General features: G+C 31.3%; 1 protein-coding gene across 3 annotated transcripts; it reads left to right on the plus strand.

Moving 5' to 3' along the window:
- Positions 1-5038: 5038 nt before the first annotated feature.
- On the plus strand, positions 5039-13074 carry LOC133698539 (serine/threonine-protein kinase BLUS1-like). Of its 3 annotated transcripts, XM_062121503.1 has the most exons (21): positions 5039-5511; positions 5974-6228; positions 6567-6691; positions 7176-7220; positions 7308-7389; positions 7480-7548; positions 7668-7838; positions 7943-8008; positions 8653-8721; positions 8814-8945; positions 9053-9120; positions 9375-9521; positions 9768-9880; positions 10137-10234; positions 10304-10360; positions 11852-11974; positions 12062-12110; positions 12194-12255; positions 12375-12436; positions 12542-12593; positions 12669-13074. In XM_062121503.1, the coding sequence occupies exons 1-21, from the start codon at positions 5353-5355 to the stop codon at positions 12672-12674; spliced, it is 2010 nt and encodes a 669-aa protein (XP_061977487.1). In that variant the 5' UTR covers positions 5039-5352; the 3' UTR covers positions 12675-13074. The 3 variants fall into 3 exon arrangements, with proteins under 3 accessions (XP_061977487.1, XP_061977478.1, XP_061977495.1); XM_062121494.1 differs by having other exon boundaries at positions 12542-13074; XM_062121511.1 differs by having other exon boundaries at positions 10304-10345; positions 12542-13074.
- Positions 13075-13824: the final 750 nt, after the last annotated feature.

Genomic DNA, 13824 nt, shown 5'->3' on the forward strand with positions numbered 1-13824 from the left:
TGGAATACAGTTTACAATACAACTCAAAATATCATAAAAGTAAAATATACAGTTCAGTCACTCCTCCCCGCAAAATAACAAGACTTGTGGGCTATAAATACACCATGAGACCTTCAAAACAAAGGTTCACAATCTTTATTCTCTAATGTATATATATTTTAAGAGAATCTCTCTCTAAATATTATTGTATTTTCTCTTTATAAAAAAAATACTTATTTAAGCATTGGAAAGTTCCCTCATCCACAAAAAAAACCCCTTTAATTTGTAGATATTAATTAGTCAAAAGTCACATTAGTCCACCAAGTACCAAGTATAACTTATCAACCACCTTGACTAGTGATAATAAAATATATTGTAACCATCTAGTAGATGGTCTAGTGGTAAGAGTTTGGGACAAAGAAGTTTGCTCACCCTGTGATCTCAGGTTCGAACCTCGTGGTTGCTAATATGATGGTCACTGAAGATTGTATGGTCGTTAACTTCAGAACCCGTTAAATTAGTCGAGGTGCACGCAAGCTGTTCTAGATACCCACATTAATCAAAACAAAAAAAAAATTGCTAAGACTAATTGATTAATCGATTATCCAATTTGTTAATATTCTTGTAATACTTGGATTTTTGAGATTTCATCCATAGTTATTAGTTATTTGTTGCTTTTAAAAAGGCAAGGATTTTGAGATTTGAGGAGCACGCAAGCAATGTAAAAAACACTTAATATTCTTATCGTATGCTCTGATCTCTATCTTTCAATGGGAGAATTCTGCGGTCGCAGATTGAAAGTCAGTGAAAGAACTACTAGTTTGTTCATGTGCAGTGTTGAATTGATATATATTAGCTCAACAGATTGAAAGTTAATGAAATAACTACATAAGAATTTAAGATGATATATAGAACATCATTAAAGGCTCGTTATTATGATTTTTTTTTTAAGAGATTTAATTAAGAGATATTCTTTGCATTTAATTCTCCTCTTCTTTCTATTTTTATATGCTTGATTGTGATTTCTCTCTGTTGTTTTTTCCCTTCTTATTTCCAAGAGCGTGCGTGCTTCGTTAATTTATTGTGATCCTTTTGCTACCTCTGAATAGACGATAAACTAATCGTTTCAGAATTATTTATCTCAATAAATACAATAAATAAATAAATTATTAATTAATAAATTGTTTAATTGATGATGAACAAATTAAAGAATTTAAGATGGAAAGTCACTAAATTTGCAATTATTATAAAATATTTATAAAAGAAAAATTAGTTAAGGGAGAATATTCTTTGCAATTATTTTTTATCTTTTACTATGTTTATATATTTGCTTGATTGTATTTGTTTCTTGTTTTGTTCTTATTTGCTTGTTCTAATTATATTTACATTTAATGGTAGGATCCACTGCATCCATGGGTCTTATATATACCTTCTAAATTGTAGCCTTAATTATTATTAATTCACATATCTTTTTCTCTCCCACTATGCTAAAAACAATCAATTAAATCCCCTTCTAGTTTCAGTTTTTGGTGGGATCACGTAAGGAATATTACACATATAATTAATAATTCTATTAATTGTATCAATTAAAAAGATAAAAATTCTTTGATGGTACAATTGATATAAAAAAAATTGATATTACATTAAATATTATTAATGTTGATAAACTATATAAAGAACTAACTTATAAATTGTTATTAATTTTTTAAGTAAATGAGTTGTCGAATTTGGATCTGAGAATATATAATAATTTGATCAAATATATGAAAGGAGTGAGTAACGCATGCATTAGAATGTAGATTTTACGTGATTTATTTGTTTGCAAGTAAATACTATATTGGTAGCACTTGCTTGTTGAATATTGTAAAACTCTCATCTTTTTTTAATTATTATATTTATTTTGAAAGTAGATTATTGATAAGTGAAATTACATTCTTTTATATTCGAGATAAATAAAAAAAATAAATTATCCATATATAAATTATGTTTTTTCTTAAATTAAGGGGTAGAAAAAGCATTAAATAAAATATAATAATAATTGCTTGGATATTATGGATTAACCCATTAAACTTGCAACCCGACTCATGAACTTATTTGGGTTCAATAGTTTTTTTTTAATTAATTATTAAGCCTAAATATAAAATAGAAAAAAACAATAAGCCCGAACATGCGAGTCCAACTTTATTTTAAAAAAAAAAGTTCTTAAAGGGGTCATTTGTTCTTTTTTTTTATATATATATAAAAACAACAATTAACACATTTATTTTCTATAGATTCCAGTGATGAGAGATCAGAAAAATAGGATGTTATTTTTTTTTGTTTAAAAACTTATTTTAACCTATTTTTAACTTAAAACTTTTAAAAATATCCTAAACATCTTTTATAAATCTATCAATGACTTAAAAAATCTAGAAAACAACTTAAAAAATTGAAATCAATCTAAGTGCAAAAACATTCCTCCACAGTCAAATATGTCTTTTTGGGGCAAGAAGAAAAAAAGAAATAGTTAGGTGAAACTACAATAATTAAATGAAATCAATTAATATCAATTTCAACTATTCCATTTTGAATAGTAAAAATACTAGTGGATTAGTATCTTTTAACACACACGTACATGAAGTTCTCATGAGTGTTAGGTGCATCAATATTAATATAGCCACACGTGCAATGCATCTAACTAGTAATATTTTGATATCTCTCTTTATAAGAGTGTTTGGAAACACGGGTTTTTTAAAAATTTTATTTTTTGGTTAATTTTTTTTATATTTTAAATTTTTTTAATATGTTGATTTAAAAAAAAAATTTAAAAAATTTAAAAATATCATTTTAATACATTTCAAAATAAAAAATGTTTTGAAAAGTAACCGTAACCATACTCTCAAACAGACCCTTAAATTAATTATGTTTTATTACAAAACAAAAAATAAAATGACTAAAATATCATACACACCACCATGACGAAGTGTGGTATGTGTATAAATTTTTTTGTTAAAAGGCCTATTTAGATTGGTTGCTATAATTAAAACTAAGTATTTTATATTAATGTAAGTATATTAAAAATAATTTATTTATAAATGTTGATTCTAAAATCCAAAATTAAAGAAAAAACATTTTTTTATTTAATTCTTTATATCTAACCCAAAACTAAAAATATCTCCACTTAAAAAGATCTTCATATAATCCAAGATAAAATTATATGAAGATTATAGTTTGAAATTGTTTTCTAAACAATATTAAAAAAAATTTGCTTTATAATTACCACAATAACCTTTAACTACCATTTCATTAAAAATAAAAAAAAATAACTACTAATAACTAACCCTTTAACAAATGCTTGAATATCATTCATACGCCAGAATCTTGTATTTTTGACTATACAAAATTTTAAACTAGGAATATATAACGATTGATTGATGGAAATTAAAGGGCATGGTATACGAAAAAATAAATTTAAAAAACTATTTTTAGGCCATTCTTTGAGGAGTACTAATGAGAGTGCGATTGTTTTGCAAACTTAGGAAATAGTTATTTTTTAAAGAAAATTATTATCTAAAAATCAAGTTGTTTTTCATTATTTGATTAAGCAAAAAAAAAAAAGAATCTATTTTAGGAAAATAATTATCATTAATATTTCTTATTAATTAAAAAAACTAATTAAATTACTGGAAAGCAAAGCTCAGCTAGCGGATAACTGAGAATCAGCAAAGGTCTGGCCATAACCGACGGAGGAGGAGCCGGAGCCGGAGCTGGAGCTGTCAGTGGTGGATCTTAAACTAAGGGTATATGGAAGGAATTTTTTCTTCCCTAACTTACTGACTTCTTTTCTTGGAGTTGATATTCGAAAAAATTTCTTCTTTTTAATATAAAAGATGGATGTGAAGGTGCATTTTGAAATTCTTAAAAAATAAATTTTCTAGTAAATTGAATGATACTGTTTCCCGTTAAATAAAAATAATATCCGTAATTATTATGTGATCTGTGAGTGTTTATTTTAACACTACAATATGATTATTATTATTTTTTAAATGAGAAAAAATTAAATTTATATTTTTAAGTGTTTTTTTATAATATTAATATGCTAAAATTAAAAATAAATAAATAAAATATGTAAAAATATTATTTTAATATATTTTTAATTAAAAAAATATACTTCTAAAAATACCAAACACATTAGGCTATTTCTATTAGGGGTGATCATTTTCGGTTCGATTCAGTTTTTATATAAAAAAAAATAACTAGATCGATTTAAAAAAAAACCAAAACCGGTTCAAACCGACTGGTTTTAGTTCGGTTCAATTCGGTTTTTTTGGATAAAAACCTGTTCAAACTGGTTTGACTCGGTTTTTTTGGGTTGGCTTTGGTTTTTCTGGTTTGGCTCGGTTTTTCCGGTTTGGCTTGGTTTTTTTTCGGTTTGGGTTCGGTTTTTTCGGTTTCAGGCTTATAAAACCAAACCAAACCGGTCGGTTTTTTTAAAATTTTAATCGGTTTTTTTCACGGTTCAGTTTTTTTTTCCAGTTTTCTTGGTTTAATCAGTTTTTTGATTTTTTTGCTCAACCCTATTTTTTATAACTAAATAACTCCGAAATACTCCGCAGCTTGAATAACATTGACAAGCAATCCAAATTAAACCCTAGATAATTTCCTTAACATAGATTTTATTTAATCGAAAATAGTAGTTTTCAAAACTTCCTATCTTAAAATGAGTGATTGAATGAGATTTTCAGTTGGTAAATCGAAAAAGAAAATAAGATAAGATTAGCATTCGTATTCCTATTGCCATTTTAAACTAAGAAAATAAATCAATCCTTTGCTAATTATCTTAATTAACCACCTTAATTATTCGATGTCATTTAATCTTCACACGATACCTTTACTCAAATTCAAAGTTTAATAATGAATCCCTCTCCTTTAAGAAAAAGAAACCTAAAAAATAAAAAAATAAAAAATCGTAACCGACCATAAAAAATAAGAAAAAAAAATCAGGTGGCCGGAGCAAATCCATAACACAAGAACAACAACAACATATATATATAAAACCTACGTAAAATAACGTTAAATAAAAAAAAAAAAAACATAGTACCAGTTTGAGCGGCGATCCGTTAGCCTCGCCTTTCTCTCAATCTCACGAGAAAGAGAAATCTTAGAAGTCAACAACCTCGTCATTAATGCACGATCCTCTTCCCTTTCTTTTCACTCCTCGTCGTCACCTCCACCACCATGTGAATATCTAGCAATATCTCTGCTTCTTAGAAACGTTATTATTGTCATGGATCCTCTTCTTCAAATTACGAGCTTATTTAACGTGTGAAAGAGCTTCTTCGGTGTGATTTTTTGTAGAGTGAAAAAGAAAATAATAAAGGGTTTTGTAAGACAATGGAGAAGAAGAAGTATCCCATTGGATCCGAGAATTATCTTCTTTACGAAGAGGTTGGTCAAGGTGTTAGTGCTTCTGTTCATCGTGCCTTGTGTGTTCCTTTTGATGAGATTGTCGCCATCAAGATTCTTGACTTTGAACGCGATAACGCTGATCTGGTAAAGATTTTTTTTTTCCTTTCTTTCTTTTGTTCTTGAATATTGTTTTCTCGTGATCATATTGTATTTTTTTTTTGTTAGTTGTAATTGATTAAGATTGGATTTTTACATTCAAATTTCGTTGTCAATATCATAGCTAGACTGAAATCTTGTGTGTGTGTGTGTGTGTGTCTTGTTCTGCAGATACCTAAAAGTTTGCAAATATTAAAAATAAAAAAATGATGCACTCGAAAATCGTGGGCTATCGCATTATGGGATCATTAGAACAAGGAATAAAATTTAATTTTTTCATGTTGGATTTTAATTGCACAGCATGATTTTGTAGATTTTTTTTTTTAAAAGTATGATTCCATTTTTGTTTTGAAGTTTAATACTTGCAACAAGGTAATAGTGTGTTTTAGATCATTTTTCCTTGTGTTTTTTAAAGTTAATTTTGGCTTATATGTACTGCTGTTCTGACAGAGTAATATTTCACGGGAAGTGCAAACAATGATCTTGGTGGACCATCCTAATGTTCTGAAATCACACTGCTCCTTTGTCAGTGATCATAATTTGTGGGTTGTCATGCCATTTATGGCTGGGGGTTCTTGTCTTCACATATTGAAGGCTGCTTATCCTGATGGTTTTGAGGAGTTGGTGATAGCAACAATACTACGTGAGGTATTGAAGGGAATAGAGTATCTTCATCAACAGGGCCACATACATCGCGATGTTAAAGTAGGTAATCCTGTCTTTAGACTTCTTAGTCCTTCTGATCGAACTTTCATTAGCTCTAAACGATCTTTATATATCGCCTAATTATATATCTAATTACCTTAAGAAATGGGACTTATTTGTATGTGTTATTGTTTCAATTTCGAATGTTTATAGAATCTGTGTTATCGTGGCACTATCTTACATGCTTGTATGCTTTGTTATTTTATGCTGTACCAAATAATCATTCAACTCCCTAGTTAGAAACCTGTTTTGGTTTCTGGAATTAATGTTAGTTTCTTACACAGCTATAAGTCATTTCTTTTAGTTCTCTGATTGAGATTATGTTATGTTTTTTGAAGGCTGGTAATATTCTCGTTGATGGACGTGGCGCAGTCAAGTTGGGAGATTTTGGTGTTTCTGCTTGCCTTTTTGATTCAGGAGACAGGCAACGGATGAGGAATACATTTGTTGGGACGCCTTGCTGGTATGATTTTAAGAATTCTAATATATATTTTAAATTCTTGATTTTGTTTTCGACCCCCTTATTGTATGTTACCGTAAATAAAAGCTAGCCTTAATATTCATATAATTATCAAGGCTTAATGTATGTTTAATGGAGTCTACTGTAGAAATATTTCACTATGTCAGGAACCTTTTTAAATGATATCGAGAAATTTCATAGAATTCAAACTGTTGGACGAAATGATAAAGGAATACTCCACAACATATCTACAAAAGTTTTGTATTGGATTGATCACGATTCACAATGAAGATCATACCTATACGATTTGGACAAATACAATCCATTTTGTTATCTTAGAAAAATATTTATGTATTTATTAGAGGGCCTATCTTGAAATGAATAAAATGAAGTCTTCAGGTGACAGATAATTGCAAGGAGATAAGAAACAACGGTGTGAATACGGCAATAGTACTTGTGCCTTATACCCCTGTCTTTTGTTTTTCAGGATGGCACCTGAGGTCATGGAGCAGCTTCATGGATATGATTTCAAGTAAGTCCAGTCTCTTTTCAAGAGTTTCTCCTCCTCATAAGGTTTCGATATCATGGAATTGATGTATTGCTGAAAATTTTCCCACAGGGCTGACATCTGGTCCTTTGGGATAACTGCTTTGGAGCTTGCGCATGGGCACGCTCCTTTCTCAAAATATCCTCCAATGAAGGTGCCTAGACTGTACTAGAATTATAAGTAACATAATTTGTAAAACACCATGAATTTTATCTCAGTCTGAATTAAATTTTCTCTTGTAAAGGTGCTGCTTATGACCTTGCAAAATGCACCCCCAGGCCTGGATTTAGAAAGGGATAAGAAGTTCTCTAAGGTATGCTTTTAACAAACTAACTAGCAGAGTTTCATACTAAAAAAGGAATGAAAACTAGCAGAGTAATACCGTTTGGTTCAAGCTAGTTGCCTGATATGTCTTTTGTTCAATCTCCCCAGTCTTTTAAGCAGATGATTGCTAGTTGTTTGGTAAAAGATCCTTTGAAACGACCTTCTGCAAATAAGTTGTTAAAGCATTCCTTTTTCAAGCAAGCAAGGTCGAATGACTATATCGTACGGATATTATTGGACGGATTGCCCGATCTTGGTGATCGTATCAAGGCTTTGAAGGTTAGTGAGTTAAGTTTTAAGGACATTACTGCAACAATAAACAGCCTCATTTTCTATTCTGACTTGCATTGTGAACTTAAAAATTGCCTTAATTTGAAATGCAGAGAAAGGAAGAAGACATGCTTGCTCAAAAGAAGATGCCCGATGGGGAAATGGAGGAACTATCACAGGTTTGAATGTTTTGTTGTCTAAAGCAGATGTTAATTTGATTTCTAGTAAAACTACAATATTTTTCTATCTGATTTTTTTCCCTTCTAAATTGTATGTTGATTTATTATGCTTCTTTGAAATTGTAGCAGTGTATTTCTTACATTTCAAGTGTAGATTTCCTTTTGCATATTTTTCCAATATTCAAATGCATTTTTGTGTTCCATTATCAATCATCACAATTTTCTAATAACATAAACTGAAAGGATGGCTATCCTATAAAGTAATGGAGCTTTCCAAGTTCTCGACCATCTTGAGTACTCTCAGAGTTTTCTTCAGCTTTTCATGTTTAAGATTTGTTAAGTTAGTTTTTTTTTTGTTTTTATCAAATAACATGATATTGGGTGTGGCTGTTGATTTCTGTCATGTATTTAGATTTCGCATGCCTATTAATTACTATTTGTTTACTGTATCAGTTTTGTGGTGTTAAGTTGTAGTCTGTCATTAGTGTTTTGGCTGCAAGCTGATCTTAACGAGTCTATAATAGTTTTGTTCATGGATAGTATAATCTACATCCAAGGATGTATTTGTTTCACTTATATACTGCTCTTTTATTTGCAGATATCTCATTATACTTTAGTAATATCTTGCTTGTAATCCTATGTAGAATGAATACAAACGGGGAATTAGCGGTTGGAACTTCAACCTTGAAGATGTGAAGGCTCAGGCTTCCTTGGTACCGCAATGGCTGATACCGTCTCAGTTAAAATCAACTTGGTAACAGTGGTTAGGATTCCCTGTCTCACGCCCTCTTCTTTTTGGCTTCAGATACCAGATGCTGAGGACCATACGACTGATAGTAATCCGGGAGGAAGCTCGAATTCTTTGTCTACACTTGATGCAGTTGAAAAGCAATCAGAACCTCGGAATTCTTCCCTAGGACAAGTCACAGAAATGATGGTATTTTGATATCTGGTTCTTGCACATCTTGTAGAGAGATAGGTGCTTCAATTTTCATCTTCTCATTTACTTGGTTTCTTTGGTTCTAATGCTCATAAATTTGACAGGAGGATAAAGACGTGCAAAATCGAGCTGCACCGCTTCCATCAGTCAACTCCGCAATAAATATTACGAAGTGTGTCCCTAACCTATGCTTTTATCTTTATTTATTTGTTTAGCCACTTATAAGAAGTAATCAGTGAGCAGCAGTGCTTCTGCATGGAAAAGCTAATGCTTAGCATTGTCTTTAAATAAAACTGAACCCAATACCAAAGTGCTTGTGTTTATATTTCTCTGTGAATGCTGTAAAATTTATATCTTTAATTGTCAGAGAATTCGTTAGCTATACATTGACTGAACTCTAATAAGAATCTTATGATTTGTTTTCAGAGTTAGAAGTGTAAAATCCGATGATGACTCAATCAATGCAAGTCCATGCCATGAACAGCATGTTTCGCAAAATTCTTCACCTTTTTCGGATCGTGTTGAAGGCAATGCAACTGAAAGGCCAGCTTCTGGTATCAACGGAAAACCTAGGTTTGACAGTTGATCCTGTGTATTAATTCGAACTTGGAATAGTTTAATTCTTAGAACATATAAACTGTCTACCATCCTAATAGTTATACTGTCTTGTTTCATTTTATCATTGAGTGTATTCTACATTCTTGGCATCCCATATAAGTGATATACTCTAATATGTGACTGAATATTCTTTTTCTCATATGAAAATTTATTTTAACATCCTTTGGCATGTTCTTACCATGATTTTCGGAATCCATACAGTGACAAGTTGCAAAATCAACCACCAAATCATTCAAATATCAACGGAGCAATAATTAATCAAGATGGAGATGATGTACCTTCTGAAAATCCTTCAAAGCCATTTAAGTCATCAGGCAAGTGCTTAAATTCTCGTCATTGTTGTAGCATTTCTGTTTCATGTGCATAGAATTCCCAGTTTCTCTTTGATTGGTACATGATGGCTTTGCTGTCTTATATTTTCTTCTTTCTTCTTGCATTTTCTTCTAATAGGGAAACAAGTTCCCAATTTTGCATTAATTACTGTATCATACCTTCTCTCTCTCTCTCTCTCTCTCTCTCTCTCTTCTGAGGAGATTTCACTTACCCGCATATTCAAAGAGCTGTTTGCAGGGGCAAGCAGTGAGGAACTAGATGAAAAGGCAAAGCCTCCAGTTGTTCAGCAAAGAGGACGATTCAAAGTTACTTCAGAGAATGTTGATATAGAAAAGGTGACTAAATTTCAGTATTGATGTCCCTTCTTTTATTCAGATGGGATATAACTCGACTTTCCTTTTCAGGCAGTCTCACCTCTGGTTCTGCAGAAGAGTCACAGCATGCAGGTTCGTAATTTTGAGGTCAGCACATTTGTGCCATTGTACATCTTATTATCCTTTGATCTTTTCTAGTTTACGTTTTATTGTTTTCCTACAATTTTTTTTTTTAAATAGCATGTGAATAAGCTAAAAATCAATGGAGATAAATTAACTTCTACGAAGATTGATTATGGTAAACTTAGTAGAAAGGTGATAAGTAGAACCATAACTCCCAAAGGCCGCTTTAAATTAACTCTCAAAAATTTAAGAAACGGTAGATCAATTCTACAGAATCTCAAGCAAATTGTTAGAGAATAGCTTTTATATATGATCTTTTGACATGGTATTCTCTGAGACTAGACACCACCTTTTTATTCATACTCAGAAGTCGAAGCCTAAGTCAAAACCATTTAGGTTTTCTACTTCTACATGTACTTACAAAATAGTCAGACATGTCATTGCGTATTTATGATTTTTTGAAGAGTTTTGGAGAGTCAGGTATGTGAAATATGTGTTGTGCACAACTGATACAACGTAGTATTCCTTCAACAGGGCTTGTTCGATAACAATTGTAGGAGCAGAATGTTGCACACTTCTAATGTTTTTTCAGTTTATTACTGGGATAGAGCAAAGCCATGGCCTAAAACAATTCTCAGGTCTTAAGTTAGATGATCTTGACTAAAGATGTAAGACAATTTATCCATTCAGATGAAATAAAATCCCAATTTGATTAGATATCACCTAAATTTTTAGCTTCTCAACAAGTATTAGTTTAAGCATTTAGTGGTCCTTTTTCATTTTTTCTTCACAGTTTTTGGGATGAACTAGTTAACTGTCCTTCAGACTTTTTTTGTAGCACAAAGTGTTTATTCATCACATATCAAAATATTATATTATAGTTGCAGTTTAATGTCACGGGTTTAATTTTCTTTTTCAATATTTAACATTAAAGCACATATGTGATTTTTTTTAATATAATTATGATTGTGTTGGATTTTTAACTTATGGAGTGATACGTAATTCTTATGAAAAAATAAGAACAATCCATAACTTTAATAGTGATTCCTTCAGGTACTCATAGAAAAGGTCACAAACAGAGGCTTTGAGGGGCACTGGACTTAGTGCACTCTTACTAAGCTAGTTGCAAAGAAATTTAGTTCCTTTCAGGTTTTTTTTTTTATCTGGTTAGGCCGAGAGGGAACAAAGTTTCTTTCTAACTTTTTGATAATTAGTACTCGTTTCCCCATCAATTTTGAGTTTTATGTGTCAAAATCTTCTTTTATACATTGTCTAGTCTTCCAGCTATTGACTGTCAGCTTTTTCTGAAGATTGATTCCCATATATTGAAATGCTGAACTGGAGCCTTTTATATCACGGTTAATTTACGAGGAAAATTCTCCCCAGAGGGCGGTTTTTAGCCAGTTAGTGCATATGGAATCTCTGAATAGAATATAGTTCCTGTTACTCAGGTTTCTTATGATCGAAGCTGTATAGTACCTTCCCATTCTCATGAAAATGTTATGGGTTCTGTAGGTGCTCACCCAACATCCAGGAACGCCTTCGCCATCACCATCAGAAACCATACCATCAACTGTTTTGGATCATTCTGTGTTTCCACTATTGCTTTCTGTTCTACAGACAAATATTACTCAAAGGGTATGTATTGTAGAGTATAGTTTCATATTTTTCCATCGTATGTAATCAAAATTTCTGCATTTGTTGACTCTTTTCCCCTCTCGACAGGATGGTATTCTGCATCTAATGAGGCAACTTTATGGAGGTGACACTGCAGGTGCAGCAATTACTTGCCTTTGGAATAAGCTATTTTTCTTTAATCTGTACGGTTATCTTACTTGAATGTTTTTGTTTTCTTAGGCAACCGCACAACTGATGGGGGATGGGCAACGGCGCAAGGTGGATCTACAGAGAAATCTTTGGTATGTAACTCTAGTGTTGATTACTTTCAAAGGCCAGGGATATTTTCAGTTACATTAATTTTGTGAACTAGATTGTATTTTATTCCTGAAGCTAAGGAATATTTGTGTGGAATTTGCAGATAGAAGCAGCTCATGATAGGGAGAAGGAATTGCTTCATGAAATAACCGAGTTGCAATGGAGGTAATTGTAATGCCATGCAGATGAATTTACATCATGTAGTTTATCTTCACATATGTATAAAAAATAACATCAAGTATTCGTTAAAATCTTCTTCTGTAAATATAGGCTTATACGAACACAAGAAGAGCTCCAAAAGTATAAAACAGAAAATGCTCAGGTTGGCATTTGATATCCCTTGACCACCCTTAGTTGGCCTTTTTGGTCATGGAATAGGCTAACAAAAGGATTTCAGGTATGATTTCTTTATCCAAATGGGAGCTTGATGGATGCAGAACAAATTCGAAAAACCTTACTAGCTACACCGGCGAAGCTCACAGAGGAGACAGTCCCTAGATTGATCATATTTTGACACAGAAGAGAACTAATTGTTGGCAGCTCGTTATTATTTTTGGATTACAGATTTGTTTCAGCATGTAATATTTTACCCCACATGTGCAGATTCACCATTGATGGAATCTCAAATGTAAACAAGAAAAGGTTTCTATTTATAATCAACTTGCTAGTGTAAATACACCTTTTACAGCTTAGTAGTTGGTGCTGTACATTCACCTATGTGACCGAATGTATTTCTTTGCCAAATCTGAATTGAGCTTTCCAATTTTGGATAGTATGATTTTAATGTACGCAATTTTTTTGCATTTTTGTGTTATAGTTCTGCTTTCTTTGAACTTTTGAAGAGAAATCGACAGAATTAAGAGCTTCTCAAATGCTTTTGTATTGTGCTCGTATGAACCTTTCTTTGACACCCTTTCCAAAATCTTAAATGAGGCTGCTTTGGTGATGAACATACATGGAAGTTCATTGGAGAAATTACATGGTTATATGTCTAAACAAAATATATTTCACAAGTAAGCGACTCGGTGTGGCGGGTTAATCTGATCAATCTACCACTTGCTCTAAGCAAGTATAATAAGCCTGTCAAAACCCATGTTAACATGAAAAAAAATTAAAATAATATGGTTTTGATTTTTTTTAAAAAAAATAATTGGTTAGGTTAACCAAACAACTCGCAACTCCTTCTTTACACCGTTTTTACCTCATATTACACCAATCATCTGAAATTTGCTTGAGGTTATAAATTCATTTTTTTCCACTGATCAAGTTACACTAAGAACCAAATATTTTGTTCTTAGTTTTTATCCTATTAGCTAGAATAGATTGATGTATTAATATCAAATTTTTAAGTTTGTGTTTCATTAATATTTTTTTTAAAAAAAACAGAGACAACAAACATAGAGAAAATGTCTTTTTATATTTTCTGTTATACAAACTATACTCCAAAACTGTTATATATATGTGTGTGTGTGTTTATCTTTAATAAAAAATATTTATGTATTTCTTTCTTCTTAAAATACTAACCAATTATAACCTTACATACCAAAGTTTGG

The sequence above is a fragment of the Populus nigra genome, chromosome 1 (assembly GCF_951802175.1).
Source record: "Populus nigra chromosome 1, ddPopNigr1.1, whole genome shotgun sequence".
Classification (NCBI taxonomy): Eukaryota; Viridiplantae; Streptophyta; class Magnoliopsida; order Malpighiales; family Salicaceae; genus Populus; species Populus nigra.

Coding starts and splice junctions, on each gene's coding strand:
- LOC133698539 (XM_062121494.1), top strand. CDS start 5,353: ATGGAGAAGAAGAAGTATCCCATTGGATCCGAGAATTATCTTCTTTAC. Junction 7,549..7,667: donor GGGATAAGAAGTTCTCTAAG/GTATGCTTTTAA, acceptor CAATCTCCCCAG/TCTTTTAAGCAGATGATTGC. Junction 9,881..10,136: donor AAAGCCATTTAAGTCATCAG/GCAAGTGCTTAA, acceptor AGCTGTTTGCAG/GGGCAAGCAGTGAGGAACTA.